Consider the following 17,034-nt stretch of genomic DNA (forward strand, 5'->3'; position numbering starts at 1 on the left):
TTTAGGCTAGGGGGGGGGGGGGGGGTTGCGCAACCCCCGTAACCCCCCCGGTAGTCCGGCCCTGAAGAAGACTGATAGGAGACGGAGGGAGGGGGCGTGGGATGGTGAGATACTGAGATTCTAATGTGCTGTAGATGTCATCGAAGGTAGGAATGAGAGAGAGAGAGAGAGAGAGAGAGAGAGAGAGAGAGAGGCCGGGACTGACTAATGAGTTTTTACGTCCTCTTAGCACCAATTGGCCTATCTTGGGACAGGTAGAGTTGATATGCTATGTGGGGGCACAAAACACTGGACAGACATGCAAACAGAGAACACTGACATAATTATGATTGTGTTAAAGTTCTGGAAGACTTGTTGCGGTATTTCAAAATGGGGATGGAAGTAGAGATTTTGTTGGGGGTTGTCGCCTTAGTGTACGCGGAATATGGTTCGAGTGGAGCATTTTTGAATGCTAATTTGCTTTTTATTATGAAGAATATTTTTGGGACTTTAGTATAATGCCAAAATAATTAAATAAATAACTGAATAAGTAAATAAATACATGAACTGGAAAAAATATACAATGATTATTATCTAAATCTTCACCTCTAGACAAAGGAACTATTGAAATGACTTAGCTAACTAAACTATTAGAATTTGGAACTTTGGTCAGTTCTGGCGGTAGGTGGGCAGTTTGCGGCTTTAACTGATCGACCTTGTTTAAGCTTTGCGTTTAGGTATTTTGGTTGTGGGGTGGGGGAGGGGTCTCTGTCCATCTCTCTCTCTCTCTCTCTCTCTCTCTCTCTCTCTCTCTCAGTCTCTCTCTCTCTCTCTCTCTCTCTCTCTCTCTCTCTCGCCTTTTTCTATCGGATTGAAAGTGACTTCTGTTTCTAAGCGACAAGTGTGTCAACATTGACTCTTGTGTCAACTGCTTTGTGTCAGACTTGTTAAGAGTCTATTACACTAGTTCTGTAGTTTTAGTTTGGTTCTTTATCATTATCAACGGTAACTGTACCGTTTTATTTTTATTTTCCTGTTTCCTAATTGTGCTTGTCTGCTTTTCGATTTTCTACTTGCTTATTGTTTGTTTTCGCTGTTTACCTAGTTTGTCGTCGGAAACAGTTCCTTGTCTCTTTACTAGTTAATTTACGCTTGACGTTGTGTTTCGTAAAGTGTCATATATCATTTTGGTTCCATCACTGTTTTGTATCTCTTCATTATTTTGTTGTCTTGCTTACTGGATAATTAGCTGATTCAGTATCAATAAGTATATTGTTTAATTAAACAAACAAACAAACAAAAAACGCCCCAAAACGCTACTTGAGCTTAATTATGAGTAGCTCTCCTACTACATGGCCAACAAAACAGGGTCTCCGTGTTGGGCACCTGAACATTAACCATGCTATAAATAAAATCAATGATATTTCTACAATGCTGTTAAATACTGGAACAAGTTTTCACATTTTTGGGATCACAGAATCAAGATTAACACCTCAGATTTCGGATTCTGACGTTGTTATTCCAGGTTACAGTACGTTACGCAGAGACCCTCAGCAAAGTAGAGAAACTGGTATACTTTTGTACATAAGTGAATCAATTAGTTATACACGAATAATACACCTTGAGAACTTCGTGGAATCTGTGTGGATTGAAGTTAAGTTGAGAGGAGCACCTCCACTCCTCATAGGATTTTGTTATAGAAATCCCGCAGAGCGAGCAAACTGGTCAGATAACTTTACACAGATGTTAGATGCAGTTCTGCTCGAGTCAAAGGAAACAATTCTGTTGGGAGACTTTAATGTTGATTTGCTTAAACAAAACAAGCAGTGGGTTGATATGATTAACCTCTATAATCTTAAACAAATAGTCAACACTCCCACTAGAGTCACATCATCCAGCAGTACTCTGATAGATCATATCTATGTTACTGATCACCATAATATTGTCGAATGTTGTGTTCCAGCCAATGGTTGCAGCGATCATTTTCCTGTCTGTTTAACATGGTCAAGAAAGGGTGTCAAAATTCCTAAAGTTGGTCACAAGACAATAAAATACCGCTCTTTTTCTCAATTTAACGAAGACACCTTTCTACATGAACTTTGGAATTCCCCACTATCTGATACTTACAATTTTACGGATCCGGACGAAGCCCTAACACATTGGCTTAGTGCCTTCAATGACATATACGATAAACATGCTCCGTGGAGAATAAAGAGAGTTAGGCACATTGTAAAACCTAAATGGTTTGATAATGATTTACAACATGCCATTGACCATCGCGATTTTTTAAAGTCGGTTGGCAAGGAAGAGGAATACAGAGAACAGAGAAATAAGGTAAATTCACTTAAACGAACAAAAAAGATAAAATATTTTCGTGACCTAGCATCAAGTTCAAAGCAAAATTCAAAGAATATATGGAAGGCAATAAATGAACTTACGAATAAAAAGGCTGCCAGTCATCCGAGTTGTATCAAGGACATATCTCCCGATGCTTTAAACACACATTTTTCCAAAATTGCTGAAAATGTGATTAAAAATGACAAGTCCAAATTAAATGATTTGAAAGTTTTAGAAGAATTTTGCAAATCAAAACAAATTTCATGTCAAGCAAAAATTCCCCTTCTTACAGTACCTGAAGTTTTTCACGCACTTACACACCTCAAGCAAACAGGCACCCGGGGGCTCGATGGGCTTGATGGTAGGATTCTTAAATTGTCAGCCCCCGTAATTTCTGAAACACTTACCTACATTTACAATCTCTGTTTAGACAAAAAATATTTTCCAGTCGCCCTGAAACAGGCTAAAGTCATTCCTCTGTTTAAATCAGGTGACAAAAGAGACCCCTCAAATTATAGGCCAATTTCCATTTTGTCTGTGTTATCAAAACCACTGGAAAAGCATATCAACAAACACATCCTAACACATTTCAACCAAAACAACTTATTCCATCCTAAACAATCAGGATTTAGAGCTAAGCATTCCTGCCACACTGCCTTAATCTCTCTTGTTGATCAGTGGTTGGACAAAATAAACGATAATGAATTCTGTGGTGCCATTTTCGTAGACTTTGCAAAAGCCTTTGACGTAATTGATCACACATTATTGCTTAGAAAATTCGGTTTGTATGGCGTCGGATATGATACTATCAATCTTGTTAGTTCATTCCTCTCTGACAGACAACAGACAGTTCTTACAAACACTAGAGCATCGAGCTTGCAAGCTGTAGATTACGGTGTACCACAAGGATCGGTATTAGGACCTCTGCTCTTCTCAATATATGTTAATGACCTCCCCCTTTATATTCAACATTTATGTGAACTTTTTGCAGATGATACCACAATTCACTCCAGTAACAAAAATTTAACTCGCTTATCAGAATCCCTCCAAGGAAGTCTAAACCAGCTGACAGAATGGACTGACCTAAATCACATGTCTCTTAACCCAAAGAAAACCAAATATATGACAATTACAACTAGACAAAAACGCCAGATTTTACCTGAACTGGTCCCGATTTAATGATTGACGGCATTGTAGTGGAAAAAGTCGACCATCACAAAGTTCTAGGTGTCCACATCGATAACAACCTGTCTTGGTCAACTCACATTGAACAACTTAGTAAATTAGTGTCAAAGAAAGTGTACCTCTTATCTAGAATTAAACACTTCCTTAATTGTCAAGCCAGGAAGTTATTTTTCACTGCTCATATTCAGTCTCTTATTGATTACGCATCCACTCTATGGGACTCTGCAAGTGATAATTCCCTAAAGCTACTCAGCAGATTACACAAAAGAGCGCTAAAAGTAGTATTACTCAAACAGACTACTCTCACCGACTCAGACTACATCAACATAGGGGTCCTACCTCTGAAGTCAAGAATGAATTACAACAAAGGAATAATGATGCATAAAATTATGACAGAAAATGCACCCGAAACCATTTGCTCAAAGTTCTCTTTGAAGAATTCGCACCACTTTATAAAACTAAACACTCCTCTTCCTAGGATAGACCTATTTAAATCAAGTCTTGTTTATTCAGGAAGCAGCCTCTGGAACGCTCTTCCGGACGCCCTGCGGCAATCCACCAACACAGATTCTTTTAGAACCAAATATTCTTTCCATTTAATAATGAACTCTATGAACAAATAAACTTGATTGGTATGTTTTATACAGTTGTTCATTATCGGAATTATGGTTTATTGTGACAAAATCACGAAGATTTGGCTCTGTAATACATTGTTTTGCTGAGCTAATGTATTGTTGGGTTACTTTCCGTTTATCTTCATTGCTTTACACCCAATTTTGAACACTACCTTATGATCTACAATGCTTCTACATAATGCGCTTCATGTACATAAACTTATATGTTCTACCATTAATGTTTTTATGTAACCTTTTTTTCCCTAGTCATAGTTATAGTAAAATAGTTTAGTCCCTCTTTAGGGCGAGGGCCAGATGCAAAAAAGCATACCTATGCTTATTCTTGTCACCCTCGAAAAATAAAGATTTGTCATTGTCTCTCTCGACTGATCTCCGCTGACTGACTTATCGTTCAGTTTCAACCGTCTGTCTGTCTGTGTGTCTGTAAGTTTTTCTCTTTGTCTCTCTCTTTGTCTCCGTCTCTGTCAGTCTCTCTCCTTCTCGGTCTCTCTCTCTCCCTCTCTCTCCCTTTCTCTCCCTCTCTCTCTCTCTCTCTCTCTCCCTTTCTCTCCCTCTCTCTCTCTCTCTCTCTCTCAGTCTCTGGCTCTCTCCGTCTCAGCCACGGTCACTGAGTCTATTCTCTCTCTACTCTCTCTCTCTCTCTCTGTTGATGTCTGTATTTGACTTCGTCGCTGAGTCTCGAACCGGCGACCTCATGATCTTTAGCGCATTTCACTTCCGACTGAAGACGGCAAGCTGACTGATGTGTGAAAAATAGGAAAGTCTATTTTGTGAGATACTGGTGACTGCCGGTCCCCGAGCCTGGGGGCTCCAGATCCGGCTCGCCGGATCCCGAGCCACTCCGTTATTAAATCGGAGTAGCGTCCCTTGATGTCCAGATAATCCTTCAATGCGGTGAGGGTCACGCAGCAGATACCACGAGAATCAGCACGTATCTGCTTCATGTCTTCAATAGCCAAGATGGTGAAAGTGTTAGTGGTTGGGTCAGGGATGACCGGCTGTGCTGCAGCCGCCATGCTACGACAGCGGCTGCCTGCAGACACCGACATTACGATCTGGGACAAGGCAAGAGGAGCTGGTAATGTTACTAGTTTTCTATGAGTTTGACGGAGTTTTGTTTTGTTTGCAATGGTAGTCTGGAGCTGCTATCGACTGAATGTTTTCGTTCGGGCTTATGACAGACTCCAGTCACCACAAGCCACAAACGCACACGCACGCACGCACTGGCACGCACACACACACACACACACACACACACACACACACACACCAGGGGCGGATCAGTTCATTTTATGGGGGGGGTTTCCAAAAGTATATTGTGAAGATATGGGTGTGAAGGCGCGAAGCGCCGAGCCGACGGCGCGAAGCGCCTAGCTTGCTAGGGGGGTCCGGGGGCATGCCCCCCCGGAAAATTTTGAAAAAAAGGATGCAAAATGGTGCAAGCTGGTGCATTCTGAGGATGATCATTACCAGTTCCAGGCAGCAGATTTTGTCACTGATTAATACCCACAAAATTGAAACTCAACCCAAAAAAACACACAAAAATATTTTTATTTTTTGGCTGGGGGGGGGTTTCCGGAAACCCCAGAAACCCCCCCCCTCGTCCGCCCCTGCACACACACAACCTACAGGCACACACACACATACACCCTACACACACAGTGACACACACACACACCCTGAGCGCGCACACACACACACACACTACAAGTACTAGTAGTTAGTCCTGTGACCGTTCGTGAGTCGCCAAGTCTGCTAGTACAGTGGAACCTCTATTTTAAGACCCACCATCCCTTATGAGACTCTCATGCACTACTGTACAACCTCGTCTTCTTCAATGTCAGTGTCACGAAATTTACCTTCATCTTGAGAATCCCGCCTCTCTTTTAACACGTAAATTTCTAGGATTTTAGTAGGTTTTAAAATAGAGATACCACTGTATATTTGGTTTTGACATGTGTTTTTTTGTAGACAAACGCAAACCTATAGTGTACATCTGGCTCATAATTTACACATGTATGCTAAGAACCCTATGCATAATTGATTCTCTGGTGCGCAGTCTGTTGACACAAATGATAGACATGCAGCTGGTCCAAATTAATTTTGATCATGCATGTTGGATAGACATATAATGTACATAAGCCTCTGATGCATGTGTATATATATGCAAAAATTAGTATAGCTAGCTGACCCCCTTCCTCACTCACCCAACCCTTGGAAAATAACAGACAGACAAACAAAGATCCACAGAAAGATTGACAAAAAGACAAGCCTCAGAGGTAATCCTGGAGTATGCTGAAATGATTCTGAGCTACAGTGATTGTTGTCATATGATTGTACAGGTGGGCGCATGTCAACAAGTCGTAGTAGCACAGGTCCTTCAGCAGGAAAAAGCACAGTTGATCTTGGTGCTCAGTACATCACCCTTACTTCACAGTACCAGCAGAAGAGACAACAGTAAGTACAATGTAATCCAGTTGCGAATACACACACACACACACTTTGCCTCTCTATTTCTGTATCTCTTCCGTAACACAAAATTTTGATTGAAAAAGTAACGCTTTTATAACTTACACATACGACGTTTGAATGGCCTAGTGGATAAGAACCCGGCTTCCCAAGTGAAAGGTTGTGGCTTCGAATCCCGGCCGCACCTGGTGGGTTGAGGGAAGAGATTTTTCTGATCTCCCAGGTCATCTGATGTGCAGACTGGCCTTATCCCCCTTCATGTGTAAACGCAAGCACAAGACCAAGTGTGCACGGAAAAGATTCTGTTATCCATGTCAGAGTTTGGTGGGTTATAGAAAGGGGCGTAAGGCAGCCTAAATGACAGGGTAAAAACGGTCATACACGTAAAAGCCATGGGAGTTTTAGGCCATGAACACACAAACTCTGTCTCTATATCTCTGTATCTCTGTAGTAATGTAAGAGTTTGGTTGAAAAGACAAGGCTTTGATTGCTTGCTGCAAACTTTAATTTATTGGTGAGGGTTTCATTATACTGGCTTACGAGTCCTCATCCAGACCTTCTAGCATCAGCCACACTGATTTTCATGTAGCATTTTTCAGAGGTAGTTCAATGCAAGTTTTTAGAATTGAGCACTGATCTGTCTGCCGGTAAAGCTGAACTAACATGTAACATCCTTTTTTCTTTATCAGGCTTTATTCAGAGCTTCAATCACAAGGGCTGCTGGCTCCATTGAAAGGGAAAATAGACGGACCTAATCGCTTTGACCAGGATGGCGCACAACACTTTGTCACTCCACAAGGCAGCAGCTCCCTTGTAAAACACTTCTTGCAGCAAGCTAGTGAGTATGCCAGCAACCAGAGCATTGAAATCACGATTAGCTTGAGTGAATGACTTCAAGGACTTTCTCCATGAACAGACTGTATGTACAGCAGTCCCTGCAATGTACGGCCCCCGGCGTGAGCGGACACCTGACATATATGGACACATTTGCTCGGCACGGAGTGTTTTCCTTCTATATTTGCCCCCCCCTTAAGCGGACACCTGCAAAACGTGGACGCGGACACTCATTTTCGGTCCCAACAGCAGTTCATACCTCCAATGTACGGACAGACCATCGTCAAATTTTCACCACAACAAAATCGATAACAGAGCAGTCCGGCTCTTGGTACAAAGATCACAGCCGCAATGGCGTGACGACAGTCACTGGTAACTTGAGTGCACCTGTACCCATCAGGAGGGGAGGTAGTTTTGGTCAGGAGTGGAGTACATGCGAAGATGCCAACATGAAACTGCACTGTGCTCGTTATTATTGTCTGTTGGACGTAAACAACAGAAACCACAGTCGATGAAGGTCCTGAGCGAAAGAGAGTGAAAAACCGGCCACAGTTCTCAGCATCGTGTGTCTGTGTGTAACCTCTTTCATTGACAAGATACTCTTGTTTCCCCTCAGCCTTGACCAGTGAGTCGGTTGCCTAATCTGTGAACCCTTCAGTTGTCTTGCTTTGTCAAAAGTTACGACACAGTCAACTGGTTTTGCTCTGAGTGAACAGTTGGAGCTGACCTCTCTGGCCACAGCCCCAAACAGTACATGGCTGGAGGGAGTGAGAGAGAGGGGGGTGGGGGTGGAGGGGTAGCTGGCTAAACTCTGTGGGGGTGTCCGGTGTCACTGCATGTCAGCAGGAAGAGCATTGGAGAGAAATAGAGAGGTGTACTCTTCCACACAATTTCAAAGCATCAGTTTTCACGGCTTGGGGTAGGCATTATAGTGAGGGAGAGTGGGAGCTGTGTTATGTACAGTGTATTTCCGACTGAAGAGTGAAAAGTCACTGCCATGCCACATGATCGGCATGCAGTAAATAAAGCCAGACAAGAAGAAAATAAATTACATGATTATGACATGCAGCTCTATCTGCTGCTATTTATTCAAACTGGTTTTCAAGCTTATTCTTGCAAAGCATCTGCACACGCTCCTCTGTTGTGTTCGTGTGGCAGCTTTCGTATGTCAGTGCATGGTGAGTGTGTTCACTGCCTTGAGGATTTATTTTATCTCTTCTTTTCAACACTTTTCATACAAATCATTTTTACAGAACGTTTAAAGAAGTATTAGGAGTTTATTGTTTAGTAGCCACAAGAAGTGATTAGCATAGACTCAATCCTGTTGTTTGTGTGTCTCTGTGTGAGTGTATGGGGGAGGGGGTGGTGTGGTCACCCCTCCCGTGACCGGACACCTGCAATGTACGGACAGTTTTGCTATGGCCCAAGGGTGTCCGTTCATGAGAGGGACTGCTGTAGCTCCGAATGTTATAGGATTCTTAAAAGAGTCACTGGCGGAAAGACTGGCAGACACTCTCTCTTCCTCTTTGTCTTCAGGGGGAAAAATACATGATCCTTTCCTTTTTGACTGTCCACATTCTTTCTCGCAAGCACACACACATTCTTACGTGCACAGGCCAGTCTCAGCCATGCCATCTTGATTTCTTTTCATATATCAGTTCGCAAAATGGCCACTGAATGGAGACCGCTTGGTTACATTCTTACGACAAAACCCCAATGACATCCAAAATCAAGCTTTTCAAATGTTAGACTCTTTACTCGCTTTTGCTCGCATTTCAATACTTAAAAAAAACAACCACGTGTAAATCTAGTATGACCCAGCAAGCCATGTAGTATTCTCTATTTCTTCCAGAAGCCAATGTGGAGTATAACCATCAGGTTCTAACAGTAGAACAAGCAGCAGACGGAAAGAGCCTGACGGTGACTGATGTCGGCGGTAAAAGCATTGCATGCCAAGCTCTTGTGCTGACCATGCCTGTACCACAGATACTTCAGCTGAAAGGAGTCGTACAGAAAACTCTGCTTGGTGAGTTTACTTCTGTTCTCTTTCCTCGATTCATTCAGTGTCTCCATAGCCACCCACTGTGGAGCAGGAGGAAAAAAAAGTTTAGTAGGAAAGGAGGTGCTTATTTTTATTTTTCTTGTGTTGATTTCATTGTTATTGGTTATTGTTGTTAGAGTGACGGTCAGCAGACCACAAAAATGTGAAAAGCTGATCCAAGTTGCTGCATGCTGCCCAGAATAAGTGAATTAATTGTGTGTTCAGTGTGTGTGTGTGTGTTATTTTTGTCGGTTTTTACACCCCCGGTATAGGGGTGTGTATAGGATTCGGTCGATGTGTTTGTTTGTGTGTTTGTGTTCGCATATAGATCTCAAGAATGAACGGACCGATCGTCACCAAACTTGGTGAACAGGTTCTATACATTCCTGAGACGGTCCTTACAAAAATTGGGACCAGTCAAACACACGGTTAGGGAGTTATTGGTGGATTAAGATTCTACAAGGACTTATAGAGGGACATATTAATGGTCAAAGGGAAATAACCTTCTCAGTTGGTGGCAGTGAGAATGGTAAGGACGGGGGTGTTTTTTCTACCTCGGAGGAATTTCTTGTTTTAATCAAGTTTTATGCAATTTTCAATTGCGTGTATCTTGAGACCAGACAGATTTAATTCTCAGCCTTATGATAAATAGGCTTTTAGAAAGCAGTTACTGGACTGCATGGTTAGTTTTGATTTTGCTACTCAAGTAAAAAATATTTTTGTTTAAGATTGTTTTCGTGTTTGTGCAGCAAACCATCCAGAAATGTGGGAGAAGCTGTCAGGGGTGACCTACTCTTCGCGCTATGGATTGGGCCTCTTCTACCCTCCTGGCACAGAGCTGCCCTATGAGTGGTGTGCCAAGTACTTTGATAACCACCCCTCCATCCGCTTTGCTGCCATCGACAGCAAAAAGCGTGGCATTGGTGAGTTTTGATTGGGCTGGAAAAGGTTAACATGAAATGCAATAAGTACAACCCATTTATGGTGACACTTTAATTTGGGGTGAAATGGTTGAAATATTATCCATTTGCACTTACATTTCCCTGTTGTTAACTTCTTTCTCTCTGTGTATGTGTGTGTGTGTGTTTGTACGTGTGTGTTGAGTCAAGCATACGGAAACTTGCATTCTCCCAGTAAGGTCATACATTGTACTACGTTGCAAGCCCCTGGAGCAATTTTTTGATTAGTGCTTTTGTGAACAATTAACAAGTGGCTCTATCCCATCCCCCCCCCCCCCCCCCCACCCCACCCCACTTTCCCCGTCGCGATATAACCTTGAACGGTTGAAAACGACGTTAAACACCAAATAAAGAAAGCATACGGACATACACCCTCACACCCATCATTGTCCCCCTTATCATCATACTTGATTCTATTTGGAAGATAATAAAAATCTTCTTCTTCTTCGTTCATGGGCTTAGACTCCCACGTTCACTTGTGTTTTTAGCACGAGTGGATTTTTACGTGTATGACCGTTTTTACCCCGCCATTCAGACAGCATACGCCGATTTCGGGGGAGGCATGCTGGGTATTTTCGTGTTTCTATAACCCACCGAACTCTGACATGGATTACAGGATCTTTTCCGTGCGCACTTGGTCTTGTGCTTGCGTGTACACACGAAGGGGGTTTGGTCACTAGCAGGTCTGCACATAAGTTGACCTGGGAGAAATCTCCACACTTAACCCACCAGGCGGCAGCGACCGGGATTCGAACTCACGACCTCCCGATTAGGAGGCCGACGTCTTACCACCACGCCACTGCGCCCGTCGATAATAAAAACCAAAATCTCATGTCACTATTATTTCCAGATTTAAGCAGCATTGGACCATCAGTCGTGGTTCACACCCATGTGGCCTTCGGTCTAAAGCATATTGACGAGGACAAAGAGAAGGTCAAGGACGTTCTCCTGGAACATCTCAAAGAGGCGTTGCCTGACCTTCCCCAGCCAGCAGAGGTCAAGAGTCAAAAGTGGAGATACTCACAGGTGAGTGAAATGTTCAGTTGTCTGCAGGGTTGTTACCTATGCATGTTCAGTTTTTCAAAAGTTCTTTTTTGGTAAGTTTTGATGAGTAAATTGTGTGGATATCAACATTTGTGTGCTATTTTATTATCCCATGTTGTGTGATTAATGCTGATTACCAGCGGAGGGAATGGGTTTTTTAATGCATTTTTGTGCGTGTGTAAATCCGTGACTATTACCTTGATGACAAAGCTTTAGGAATGAAAACAAAATACAGCATGATAGCCTTATAATTATACATGAACGAAAAAGTAAATCAACAAAATTCAAAACCAAATCACAGGTAAGCTAACATATTACTCTAATAAGATCAGTAAAACTTGAACAGAAATGCATGTGTTTCCAATTTGGTTTTGTGCTGTTCGTCATGATGTTAAAATAACGTCTTATTCTTAACAGGTACATCGAGGATATCTTGGCAAACCAGGGTGTGTGACCGTACAGCAGCAACCTCTGATCATTCTGGCCGGTGATGCATTTTCTCTCTCCACTTTTGATGGCTGCTTGGACTCTGCCGAAGCTATAGCTGCTACTGTTGTAGAGAATTTCAAAAATGCAAATTTGTGAAAACGTGATACATTATCTTTGTGAGGAATTTCCTCAGTAAGTTAGTTATTTCATAAAATGCCATCTGCATTTATGTACATTTATATATGGAGTGTTTTACACAGAAAAGCTGGTCTTGTTTAACTGGATTTGTATTGCTGTTATTAACTTGTTCCGCATTTTTCTCTTGGATTTGAGAGAACTTTGGTCTCACGGATGAATCTGATCATGTGCTGTGATTGAGCATTGAGTAGTCTTGTTTTAATATTGTTGGACAGTTGGACTTTTCTTGTTTTGAGAAAAACTGATCTGATGTTAATGGACTGATCATGAAGATGACTGGTGTGCATGTATGCTAGGAAATTGAGCGACTGAATTTTGAAGAAGTATACATCAAGCATATTTTTTGTGTGTGAGTGTGTTGATGTACGAGCATGTCTCTGTGTGTTTGGTGTTTGTAATAGAGGAATAAAAGTATGCAACTGTAAGCAAAATACCTCTGACAATACATCTTTCTTTCTTTATTTGTGAACAAGGGTAAAAGGAGAAACCGAATCCGTTAGTCGCCTCTTACGACATGCTGGGGAGCATCGGGTAAATTCTTCCCCCTAACCCTGACAATACATATTAAATCAAGGAAAAAGACTATTAACCTCCACATTTTATTCTGGCATATTCGCAAATCTTGTGCCATCAAGTGTTGCTGATGAATGTAATCGCATCACTATATGCAATAAAACGAAACAGTATACCCTCGCTCTCTTTGTTTCGTTTTGTCTATATCACACGTCTCTGGACAAATAGTTTGGTACCAATAATTTGTTCTTCTGCATGGACACAGAAACAGTTACAAGATAAAAATACCATTACCAACCCTGCTCCCTCATTCTTGCATACATACATACATTCTCATTCCCTTCTGCATATGAATATGTGAGCTTGTGACTTTCTTCTATAAACAGAAAAGAACATTCCACAACATACAGTGGGACCACCCGTTTAAGACGGCTCAAAATTGAGAAAATTGGGTCTTCAAACAAGGGGAGTATTAAAATGGAAGTAAATTTACAGAAAGAAGGATCTGGGGATAGGGTAGGGCTTGAAAGGGGGGGGGTTTCATTTGGTATACATCATTTTTGCAGATACAGTGATCTTGCTAAGCTATGCTTAAAATAAAATAAAAGCTATGCCATTGCTATACAGTGGAACCCGTACCCCCCTTTTAACTCATTGTCTCCCAGGTTACGGATATATCCGTACCCACTCATGGCTCTATCTGACCAGGTACGGATATATCCGCTCAAACAGTTAGCTTCAGTCGCTTCCTGTAACGTCGATCTAACGCCTGCATTCCAGCGTGTTGATACACAGTTTCTACACAGTTATTACAAATCTGAGTGACCTGCTGCAGCACAGCTGCTCTCAGCTAAAAAAAAACCTTGGTCAATGTAGGTGGGGTAGAAATAGTTAAGACCTCAAAAACTTGAGAAAATCGGGTCTTAAAAAGGAAGGAGTCTTAAATTGGGGGTAAATTTACAGAGGCTATGAACAGAAAATCTGAGAAACTAGGGTCTTGATAGGGAGGGAGTCTTAAATTGTTTTTAGTTTTTTTTTAAAGGGGGGTTCCACTGAAGAGTCAATATCCTCCATGTGAGGTCAACTGTACATCAAATATACATCCAGGATGTAGTCTGAATTATTGACTAGTGCAACACCTTTTGGTATACATGTAATACAAATGATTTCTTGTTTTATAAAACACTTAACAGAGAAATTAGCAATGTGTATAAATCAGATTTACCAATTAAAAACATATATATATATATAAAACAAGAAGGGCAAAGCCCATACGACTCACATGCTTGACCTTTACATGACCTTGACCTTCAGGGTCAAGGTCAAATAACTAAACCTAGCAATGACATCATACACTAAGAACTGCTTTACACATTTTTCCTACCAAAATACATGTGACCTTGACCCAAGGTCATGCAACACAAAGCTGTTAATTCAAGACATAGGAAGTACAATGGTGCTTATTGGCTCTTTCTACCATGAGATATGGTCACTTTTAGTGGTTCACTACCTTATTTTGGTCACATTTCATAAGGGTCAAAGTGACCTTGACCTTGATCATATGTGACCAAATGTGTCTCATGATGAAAGCATAACATGTGCCCCACATAATTTTTAAGTTTGAAACAGTTATCTTCCATAGTTCAGGGTCAAGGTCACTTCAAAATATGTATACAGTCCAACTTTGAAGAGCTCCTGTGACCTTGACCTTGAAGCAAGGTAAACCAAACTGGTATCAAAAGATGGGGCTTACTTTGCCCTATATATCATATATAGGTGAGGTATTCAATCTCAAAAACTTCAGAGAAAATGGGAAAAATGTGAAAAATAGCTGTTTTTTAGACAACATTTATGGCCCCTGCGACCTTGACCTTGAAGCAAGGTCAAGATGCTATGTATGTTTTTTGGGGCCTTGTCATCATACACCATCTTGCCAAATTTGGTACTGATAGACTGAATAGTGTCCAAGAAATATCCAACGTTAAAGTTTTCCGGACGGACGGACGTCCGGACGGACGGACGACTCGGGTGAGTACATAGACTCACTTTTGCTTCGCATGTGAGTCAAAAAAAGCACAACACAATTCAGTTTCAACTTCATTAAACATGATGAACAAGACACATTTAAGAAAAACACTGAAAAGTCAAGGTGGCAAACAAACTACCGTACTTTCCGGGTCATAAGGCGCGACTTTTTTCCTCGAGTTCGACCCCTGCGTCTTGTATAACAAAGCGCCTAATCCGTGTATGAAATACGAAAAAAATCAAAGAGACCGCTTGAGTACCAGTCAAACAACTTGTGATAATGCATGTTTCAGCTACTAGGTACTGCCCTGCCTTTGATCTGGCCGCACACACAGATTTCCACTCTGTTAAACTCGGTGCAGGAAGTGTTTCCTCTCTCAGATATGACAGGGGAACCACCTCTCATGGCAAAAACTGGGTCATTGACCCCTGGGAAGAAGGTCGTGTCTTTTAACAAGGCCACCCAGCTATCACAATGCCTTTGATCTGGCGGCACACACAGAGCACACATATTTTCACTCAGTTAAAGTCGGTCACTGACCGGTCACTGACCCCGATGCAGGAAGTGTTTCCTCTCTCAGATATGACAGGGGAACCACCTCTCATGGCAAAAACTGGGTCATTTTGGTGCGCCCTATCGGCCCCCTGCGTCCAATGGGTGACTGGATTACAATTTTTTTTTTAAAAGAAGGGGGTGCGTCTTAGATAACGAAGCGCCTTGTCACCCGGAAAGTACGGTAAAACCAATTTTAAATAATAATCCTGCTCACAACAAAATAAACCTTATATTTGTCTTCTTCTTTCACACAAGGAACAGAAGTTGTTGCAGACAGGCAAGGCACAACCTCATATAAGATTTCATTATATCAAAAACTACAGTGCCATAAAAAAAATCATTTAGCAAATAAGAAAAATCTTGAACACTGACTATACCTGCAAATAAATTCAGCTTGCAAATAAAGTCAGTTCAACATACCAAAATAAACTCAACGTTGCATGCAATACTCCACTTCATTTGAAGTAAACAAGGGTAAATATGAACATAACAAAATCAGCAATAGTTGTCTAGAATTTGAATTCACTGGCTCTTTAAGAAAGTGTGGAATTTAAACACAAGACAATAATAAACAACACTCATGTGCTCCTCAGTATTTAACCCCCACCTCCCCCCGTTACCAAACTTAACCGAACAACCAACCGACAAAGCAAACAATCAAAGAAACTAAAAAAATGTCACAAATGTAATCACTAAATGAGTCGGCAAAGATCACAGCAAAGGTGTCTATCTTGAACAAGTGATTTGTACACATATGTATTGTACAAGTATAAACATCAGGCATGGGAATTAAAAAAAGTAAAAAGGCTGAACATTTGTAAGTAATGCTAGGGGGGGTTCGGGGGCATGCCCCCCCCCCCCACCCCCCCCCGGAATTTTTGTTCTCCAAAGAAACCAAACGGTGCAATTTGGTGTCATCTAAGCTCCAAGTTTGCCATTAAATTCCGTTTTTAGGACCATTTTTGCCTCCCCCATTTATTATCTAATAAGACTAAAAAACAACCTGAGAATTATTGCAAGATTTTATATTTTGATGTCTGCTTGAAGAGGAAAGTTAGCTCTTAAACATATCAATGATCTAGGAAAATCTAGTGCTTATTTTATGAGATAAAATTAAATAAAGCATTATTCATCCCACATTTTTATTCATTCTGACACCATCCGACGGCCATAGCAGAAAGCACCGCGAGGTGTCTGTCAACGCCTTATCAGTGGCATCCGGGTCAGACTGCTTGCGCTGGAATGCCGGTCACAGTTGAGCCTGTGGTAATTGATACTAGAACCTGTTATGCTTTTCTTTGTTTAATCGCTTGATTTGCACGTCTTTTTGAGGGATAACAGAAACTACCACTCAGTGGATGTCGAAGTTCCAAAGTCATAAACACTTGTGAAATTTTTGTTCATCTTTTGAGGAATAGATTAGACAGGTTTACTTGTATTTAAAAGCCATCTTCCATCTCCCGAAGTATGGTTCCCCGTAATAGTTTGTGTTGGATTTAATCAGAGATGTGTGTGTGCGTGCGTGCGTGCGTGTGTGTGTGTGTGTGTGTGTGTGTGTGTGTGTGTGTGTGCTGTGTTTTACACAGAGAGAGAGACACAGAGAGAGAGAGAGAGAGAGAGAGAGAGAGAGAGAGAGAGAGAGAGAGAGAGAGAAATACACACACACACACACACACACAGTGAGTGATTTCCAAACACAATAAGGATTTATAGACCTACCTAACTCTTACACCGTCGAATTTGAAATGCATGCCTCATCAAAAAGAGAATTCAATTTAAAGGAGAAAGAAGAGCATTTAGAAGCTTGGACACCGTCTTTTCTTAATTTTT

The 17,034-nt window shown here is 41.5% G+C and overlaps 1 protein-coding gene across 1 annotated transcript; it reads left to right on the plus strand.

Moving 5' to 3' along the window:
• The first annotated feature begins 4,842 nt into the window (after positions 1 to 4,842).
• Positions 4,843 to 12,803, plus strand: LOC138958858 (renalase-like). The gene is made up of 7 exons (XM_070330161.1): positions 4,843 to 5,214; positions 6,479 to 6,593; positions 7,295 to 7,443; positions 9,292 to 9,465; positions 10,230 to 10,403; positions 11,290 to 11,465; positions 11,901 to 12,803. The coding sequence occupies exons 1-7, from the start codon at positions 5,079 to 5,081 to the stop codon at positions 12,066 to 12,068; spliced, it is 1,092 nt and encodes a 363-aa protein (XP_070186262.1). The 5' UTR covers positions 4,843 to 5,078; the 3' UTR covers positions 12,069 to 12,803.
• Positions 12,804 to 17,034: the final 4,231 nt, after the last annotated feature.

The sequence above is a fragment of the Littorina saxatilis genome, linkage group LG2, assembly GCF_037325665.1.
Source record: "Littorina saxatilis isolate snail1 linkage group LG2, US_GU_Lsax_2.0, whole genome shotgun sequence".
NCBI lineage: Eukaryota > Metazoa > Mollusca > Gastropoda > Littorinimorpha > Littorinidae > Littorina > Littorina saxatilis.